General features: G+C 39.0%; 1 protein-coding gene across 1 annotated transcript; it reads right to left on the reverse strand.

The window, feature by feature from the left end:
* Nucleotides 1-4909: 4909 nt before the first annotated feature.
* c1ql3a (complement component 1, q subcomponent-like 3a) lies at nt 4910-8725 on the reverse strand. Its single transcript, XM_065258538.2, has 2 exons — nt 7635-8725; nt 4910-6112 (listed from the first exon to the last, which is right to left on the reverse strand). Exons 1-2 carry the CDS (start codon nt 8226-8228, stop codon nt 5933-5935), a joined length of 774 nt encoding a protein of 257 aa, XP_065114610.1. The 5' UTR covers nt 8229-8725; the 3' UTR covers nt 4910-5932.
* Nucleotides 8726-8986: the final 261 nt, after the last annotated feature.

The raw sequence follows: 8986 nt of genomic DNA on the forward strand, positions 1-8986 counted from the left end.
TGGGTTTTAACATCAGACTGACGTTGGGTTATGACATCAGTTCGACGTTGGGTTATGACATCAGTTCGACGTTGGGTTATGATGTTAGATCGATGTTGGTTTATGACGTCAGACCGCTGTGGATTGTGACTTCAGGCCGATTTTCGGTTGTGTCATCAGAATGACGTTGGGTTATGAAATTAGACCAACGTTGAGATATGACGTCAGTTTGACGCTGTGTTATGCATCAGACCGACGTTGGGTTTTGACTTCAGACCAATGTTGGGTTATGACATTGGACCGACGGTAGTTTATGACATTAGACCAACATAGGGTTATGATGTTAGTTTGATGTTGGGTTGTGACGTTAGACCAACGTTGGTTTCTGACGTTAGACTGACATTGGGTTATGACATTAGACCAACGTTGAATTATGACATTAGACCAATGTTGGATTATCACGTCAGTTTGACGTTGGGTTGTGATGTCAGACCGACCTTGGGTTTTAACATCAGACTGACGTTGGGTTATGACATCAGTTCGACGTTGGGTTATGACGTCAATTTGACGTTGGGTTATGACGTCAGTTTAACATTGGGTTATGACGTCAGATCAACATTGGGTTTTGACGTCAGACTGACGTTAGGTTATAACAAGATTTCGTTTAGTTCAACGTAGTTATTAGTTCCATTACCCTTCAAATTGCACAAAGTGAAATTGTGAATTGAAAATAGGCCCAATGGAGAAACATAAACTCCTATATAATGCAAAAAAGATTTCATGCTTGGTGGTTTTTCAGGCAATTCGAAAAAAAGGAATATATCTTAATATATTAAACTGCAATAGAAATAGTCACCTGACATGCATAGAAGTCACATGATTATTGTTTAAAGATGCAAAATCTCATACTATAACCCCCCAGAAACACCTCATACGTGGCGCTCCCAAGTATAAGGGGTCTTCCTTGTCATTAATGCTTGCATAACACGCCTGCATCTCCTTCGATTAAAAATAATGGTTAGTGATATGCTTTACTGTATTACGAGAGGGAAAAAATATGTTTTAGTCGCATAACGTTGCATGGAAACCTTATCATTTTGCAGTCATTTTTATCGAAAATATCAGTAATGAAATCCAGGCTACTATTCACCCGAATCTGTACATTCATGCAGTCTTTAAAAAAACACTGACAAATGATTAAAAAGCTGTCAGAAGAGCAGACCCCATTTACTGACAGACAAAAAATTGCCATTAACTTTTCCGTCACATTTTTTCCCTGCCGCATGTCTAATTAAATGACCAAAATGTGTTATGAAATCTTTTCACGTCTGGTCCTGAGGACAATCTCATGGGTTAAAGGTGACTGATGTTGAGTAATGTGGCAGTCGTGGGCGCCCCCGAGAAAGGATGGTGAATGTTGCCTGAGCAGGTGGCTTCTTGGGTAGGGTACTCGGTGATGAATGACATCCGTTCACGGAGACGAAAGAGATTTTGTTTAGTCACAAAAAGAGGAAAAATGGCACGTATCACCGCTGGCCTTGGCTTCCAGGAGTCGGGTCTCAGTCGGATGAGTAACCGATCCTGTAAAATCCTTTGAGTCCAGAGATAGTAACCTTGTGACCTTTGAAATGGAGGGGTTCATAAATGGCGATATTATGAAAAATATCTTTTATAGCCCATATTTCTTTCAAACGCTATCAGATCTGTAAATATTTTTGGAGGGTGGTTTAGTGAAATGAGGTCAGATATTTAATATAAATATCATGGCCATTCACAGCAGCACAAATTAAGAGGAAATTAAAACATGGAAACCAATGCAAGCAAAATCGGCGAAGAACATGTCATTCTCCAAAAAATATTTTTACATCATATTTGACATTTTTACATCTTTTTTTTCTTTTCTCATTACAGTAATTAGTTAAAATATTTAAATTGCAACAGATTTTAGTCTTTACTGTTATCATTGATTATAGGATGAATTATAGCCTATACCTGCTTTTGTCAAGTCACAAATACTGTATAGGCCTACTGAATATAAACTTCATCAAACTCTTTCAAAGCACCAAAATTTACATAAAAAAGAGAGAAAGTGAGAGAAATAGAGCACCAGACAGACAGAAAGAGCGCATGTGTGTGCAGAGCTCATTATAAAAGGCTATGTTTATGTCAGGAGGTCTATCGGGTCTGAAATGTTTTACACAGAGATTTGATTCCTGTTTGACCCCTCACTGATTGGCCCGGTCACGCAGAGCTCTCATAAGAAACGAAACTTAATGCCCCATTCGAAATGCACACCGAAAATGTAGTTTTCTTCTCTTTTCCTGGGATGTAGACAACATCTGTTTGACTTTATTAAAGGACTGAAATCATCTGGAGTGATTCATTTGCGTTCATTCACAGCTGTAGAGGTCAGACCTCCATCTGGGGTGTTAAGTTCTTCACGTGACCTTCACCGTCCACCCGGAGACTGAATTTTAATCTGAAAGTGAGAAATGATGTTATGTTGATCGAGCTCATTGGACTCTAAGAAACAGACATCTGCTCTTTAGTGTGATGCCACGCAAGAAGTTTGACAGCAAGCTAATTTTAATGTGATTCTTGCTACTTTAACTGTGTCTCGCTGAGTCAGACATCACCTCAAATGCTGCGGAAATGAAGATTCAAATTGAACTTTCATACACTCTGGTTGGGTAAAACATGAACAAACCCAATTGTTGGGTTAAATTAACCTAAAAAAGCCTATAATTGACACAATCATTGTGTGTAACTTTAAAGACCATATAAAATCATTTACTTTATTTTTCTGCGCACAATTTAGCATATAGTTTGTCTTTGTAATCTTTTATCGAAATATGACCCTTCCAGTTGATGTCATCTAGGCAGTGTGGTCTATTGGTTAAAGGATTGGTCAATTTTCTTTATAAAAAAAATCCAGATAATTTACTCATCACCATGTCATGCAAAATGTTGATGTATTTTTTTTTGTTCAGTCGAGAAGAAATTATGATTTTTGAGAAAAACATTCCAGGATTTTTCAAATGACTCTTAACGATCCCAAACAAGGCATAAGGGTCTTATCTAGCGAAACAATTGTCATTTTTGACAAGAAAAACCCACTTTTAAACCACAACTTCTCGTCTATCTCCGGTCCTGTGAAGCGCCAGCGCGACCTCACGTAATTGCGTAATGCCGTGGAAAGGTCATGTGTTACATATATGAAACGCACATTTGAGGACCATTTTAAACATTAATTAGTATCATTACACATACAACAACGTCGGAACGGTCCTCTTTCTCCACACTTGTAAACACTGGGGCGTAGTTTCGCATACGTCCTCCGTGACCTCTCGACGTGATGACGTATTGCGTGAGGTCGCACTGGCGCGTCACAGGACCGGAGCTAGACGAGAAATTCTGGTTTAAAAGTGCATATTTCAAATTTTTCTTCGCTAGATAAGACCCTTATGCCTCGTTTGGGATCATTTAGAGTCATTTGAAACTTCGTTGAAACTGCAATTTTAAACTGCATCAAAACTGTTTAGTATTGGGGTCCATTAAAGTCCATTAAAATGAGAAAAATCCTGGAATGTTTTCCTCAAAAAACAAAATTTCTTCTCGACTGAACAATGAAAGACATCAACATTTTGGATGACATGGAGGTGAGTAAATTATCTGGATTTTTTTTTAAGAAAATTGACTAATCTTTTAATGTTAATCAAAACCTAAAGAGTTATTTTGGGTTTTTGTATGCTACTATTCTGCACTCTTACTAATATCTTTGCCTTTTTTAGAGAGTAAACTTGACCCTCAGCCTCCACATCTTAATCCAAAAGACTTTTTTGCAATCCATAATTTCCCACAATCCATCGCGAAGTCTGGAAATCCGGCTATGGAATGGCCACTCACGATCCAGTTTCAGGATTTTTAAGTCCTGCCCCTCATTATTTATAACGGAGCATCCATAAGAATCCTTCTGAAATACATCACTTTACGGTTGTAAATAGGTTGCGAATGTCATTTTGTGTTGACTTTATAGTCAGGTGTGACAGTTTATACATCAACACAATGAGCTGAGCATCAGGACACTAACAGCACACTCTAAAAAAATACTGGGTTATTTTTAACCCAGTGTTGGCTCAAAAAGGGCTCAAAAAAACATGCTGGGTTGTTTCAACACAAAATGCTGGGTTGTTGGGTCAAATATAAACATTTCCCAGATTGGCTGAGTTTGTCCTATTTTGACCAAGGGGCAACCTTCTCATCTCTCTGATGAAGCCAATACGGAAGTGACTTAAACTGCAATTCATCGACTCGCTCCAAAAGGAAGTCAATTCCCATAGACCCCCATGTTAAAATTCCCAACTTAATATGTTTACAGCCTGGTACAAAAAGGGGTTTTGGTCTATATAGATAATTTTGCCCTTCGTGACAACTGTGAGGGGGGTGACATTTTTTGTAACTCATCTGTTTAAATTATATTAAGCCTTAAATTTTGCATAATTAAGGGCGTGGCCACTTGAGTGATGGGTGAACTGCCACTGCTGTTACTAGAGTCAAGCTAGGTGGGCTTGGTTTTAGCAACCAGCCACCTAAGCTTCACCCACGTCTTTACTCATTTTCAAAAATCCACAAGTGATGCTCGGTGACGCACGGCCAAGATGGCAACGTTGGGCACCGCCTACGTTCGGCTTCAAAAAACTCTTCACAAACCTATGGGTGATGTCACAGACACTACGTCCAGATTTTTTACAGTTTATGGTTTTGACCCAACGCTGGGTTGAAAATAACCCAGCATTTTAGAGTACAAGTGGATGCCCGGTTTAAACTAAACCAAAGCTCTCCACGAAGCGATTCCTTATTATTGCTCACATAAATCAATTTATTAATATATTCGCTCAGTTTATCTTTACAAATAAGGAAAATGCACATATCCGATCAAATTTCCATTTAATGGAAAATGCGTTTGAAGGATTGGAGATGTGAATGAGAATTACAGCAGCAACACAGGAAGAAATAATCCTCAGATATCAATTCATCACACACATTCATGTCACAAGAGTGACAGGACGTTTCATCGCAATCACCTCATGCTTTCCAAAGTTTCACTTTGAAACAAAAAAAAACTATATTTACACGAAAAATAAGATGCAATATTAATAGTCACATTCTGGAAATCTTTGAATACATGTTTACATATTAACACCCATACTCTGCATAGTGCTCTAAATATCACAAGAAACATTATTCCTCTTCTGTCTAGAACGTCTGTGTGCAATTAAAGATGCCATCTTACATAACACAGAAAAAAATAATTGCATGTTTTTACTGTAAAGTGAAAGCATTCTGAGATATTCACTGCAAGCCATTGCCAACAAGGTATATTGTTTCATTTACGTTCCTAATTCACTCACAAAGTCAGGGACGAGTATCTGCGGATATTTTGCAGATGTATATATGTATATTATACAAGAGGAAATACGGTTACATTTGACATCTGACTGATGGTGACTTAGTCTATATTAGGTGGGCCAATACTCCTTGATATGCAAATCCATACATTTAAGCATCAGACAGCCATTGCTAAATATTACTGAGATGGTCTGATGATGACAAATTGTAGTTTACTTTATTATTGCACATCTATCTGGTTACATTTATAAAATATATCTCACAGGCTTCTTTGATAGACACAGAGATGGACGGACACACAGAGCTCCAGTAACTCCTTCTCTGTAGTTTCTCCAGTGTAAATCTTTCCACTCTGCTTGACCACGGGCCGTATTCGGTTCGTAGGGCAACAAGTTCTGCTGTCACACCCACATCTACACGCTTATGATGTGAGTGTTCGAGCAGGTCTGGCTACTTGCCCCGGGCCCGAAAGAAAAAATATGCAAGAGAAACAACAAAACGCGAAGGGGGGATAGAGACCATCTCGAGAAGCGAGGAGCCGGTCCTAATCGGCGTAAATGATAAAGCCAGAGAAGGTGCTGTACTTGTTGTTGTTCCCCCCGTGGGCTTTGCCTCCGTCTAGTTTGATGTAGACTTCATCGCCGGGTTCAAGATGAAGGACGGCACTGTTGCTGGCGTAGTCGTAGTTCTGATCTGCATCCTGGGCGATTGCACTGGCACGGACCTGCGGGAGGAAATTTAGTCGAAAGATCAAGCTGTCAACCTTATAAATAGTTGCGTACTTGAAAAACTGGTTGCTTGTGCGGTTATGCATGGACTTGAAGTTCTCAACGGAAAAACCTCATTAGGCCGGGTACAGTTTTGGGAATTAGGTTTTGAGTTTTAAATGTATTAGCAGCATGCTAATATCATCATGGTATATGTTAATGGCCATTGCATTAAACCATATGTGCATTATGTGATATTCCAAGGCTTAAAATTGTACCATGTAGATTTTTATTTTTAAAAAATTCATTATTGGATCTCAATGGACCTGAAACTGTAAATTGGCAAATATCCTCCCAGGTTAAAAATTGATTTCTGCAATACAGACAGTGCAGTGTGTGCAGAAAATCCTATAAGGGGTTCTGAATATGGCACATGTGCTGTTTATAATGTATGTGTTATGCTGGATCCTGGTGTTGCGTGAGGCATTTATTAGCAGTTTATTTTTAGGATTTATATTTAGGCATTAATAAATACGAGCCATTTATTATTACGTATAGCAAAATTTTACTAGAACATTCACTGTGCCAAAACCATATTAAGGTTTAAGGGATCTACTTGGATAGCCCATTTAAATTCTTGAATTAATTAAAATTTTATATCACTTTAAAATCATTTTCAACTAATATCATTAGACAAAGGGTGTTTTATCAAGTGGTAGATTTTTTAATTTTCAAAAGCAGAAAACTTGTAAAAGAGACATTGTTTTCAAATGTAATAGTAATTGTTTAGCAACTAGTATTTGAATGAAATTAACCTATTATTATCATCATTATAATGATTATTATTATTATTATTACATGTAAAAAATACATGATAAAAGCACTGATGTAATTACGTAGATGTTTTTTTATTATTAATATATAGTGATAATATTTCTTTAACCAATTAATGAGTGTTTCACTTTGAGAATCATTAACCATACATTTAAATAGACATGAGAAACTAAAAGTCTCAATTATATTATTTTTGACCTGTCAACAGCACCCTAGAAAATGAGTTTAATTTGAATGGGTCAAACAACACCTTAATATAACCTGAACAAACACATAGGACACATGCAGATATGCTAAAGTGTAAGAAATGTGTTTATATATACAGTATATCCCCAAAAAATATATATATTTTAAAAGTCTTTCCATAAATGAAATAAATATAGCTCAGGAGAGTTCTCAGTTATGTTTCATTTATGTGTCAAGTTAGTGAATTGTTTAAATACATTATGGAGCTGTAAATTAATGTAGATTGTATAAAATAACCTGGATTTGGGTAAATTTGATGAGAAATGTTTAAGTTCATATTGATATATTTAATAATATTACGTTTTTAATTGGAGACTTTGCAAATCTGAGCCCAGTTTGTGAATCTCTTCTGAAACATTTTGGGTCTTTTTCTCATGAGTAATATCTAATAGACAATTCAAGCAAACGTTTCCCTTTGCTCTCCTGTCATTTTTTATGCCTTATTGTGTGTTTGCTCACCTGGTTGTTCTTACACAGGTCAGCCCACATGCTGGTTCCGTCTCCTCCTCGCATGAGCACATGGTAAGTAAAGAAATATATTCCCGGTATGGAGCAGGTGAATTTTCCCGTGCTGGGGTCGTAATGATTCCCGAGGTTCGTCACCACATCGTCAAACTTCAGCAGCTCGTAGCCCTCGTGTTGCTTTTTGAGCCCCGCGTAAAAGGCGATTTTGGGTACGGTGCTGTAGGTGGCCGCGCTAATGGCACCGGTGGCCATATTCGGTCCCGGTTGTCCCGGTAATCCAGGTCGTCCCGGTTCTCCTTTCTCTCCAGGGGGTCCGGGAGGTCCAGGTGGTCCCGGTTCACCAGGCGGGCCCCTCGGCCCCACTTTTCCCGGGCGTCCCGGTTCACCTTTCGGACCTTGTATAAAAGTTGGTAACGACTGCATAAGATTGCTGTCCCGGACCGTGTCTGCTGAGACCGTGCTGGTCGGGGATTTGGTACCGTACGGATCGCAAACCATCCTGCAGGTACCGAGCATCTCGTAGTGCGCGGCGGAGGTCCCGGCGGAGCTCACCAAAACCGGGATGAGGATCACCAGAACCAAAACCATGACCACACCGAGCACCCCAGCCGCGATCAGCCGCTTCCTGCCGACGAGTCGCGTCAGGACCGGCCGGTCCTCCTGTCTGCTTTTGGGCGAAATTTTGAAGGCTGGCGTGGGACCCCTATGGATAAGAAAAAAAGTCCGATTGGTTTTCCTATTGAACTTTTGGCCTGGGCCCCAAACGCTTCTCTTTTTTTTCCTCTCAACTTCTTTTCTGCTGATGTTGGCTTACTCAAGTCGCACTAAAACGCGCGCAGCCCTGCCTCAGCATCAGCATCACTCCAGACGCGCAACACCTTCAGCATCTCTCCATGTGGACTGGCAAAGCACAAACTCCACTGACAGACGGGAAAAAGCAACCTGTTACCCTCGTACACACCCTCGTTATCCGTCCTAAGCTCGAAAAGTCTTTCCTTTGTGCGCAAAAGACGCGATGAACTGGGAATAGCTGGATAAAGGTGGATGTCATGAAGATGTGGAGATGCTCTGTGAGTGTGTGCGTGTGTGAGAAAGAACGAGAGAGAAAGGGAGGGTGCTCGTGCTCTGTCTTATAACACACCAAAACGCAAAACCACTTAACAGATAGCAATACTTTGCATTAAATATATAGTTTAAGGTAACATAAAAATTATTGTAAACAAAAACCTAAATGACAATTTGTCAGAATAAAATGTATTAATATATTTTACTTTTATTTTTTAATTATTTCACAAGTTTTATCTTTCCTCAAAATGTATAAAAAAATCCTTAGACTTTTATTTATT

Source organism: Paramisgurnus dabryanus, chromosome 22 (assembly GCF_030506205.2).
Source record: "Paramisgurnus dabryanus chromosome 22, PD_genome_1.1, whole genome shotgun sequence".
NCBI classification, from domain to species: Eukaryota; Metazoa; Chordata; class Actinopteri; order Cypriniformes; family Cobitidae; genus Paramisgurnus; species Paramisgurnus dabryanus.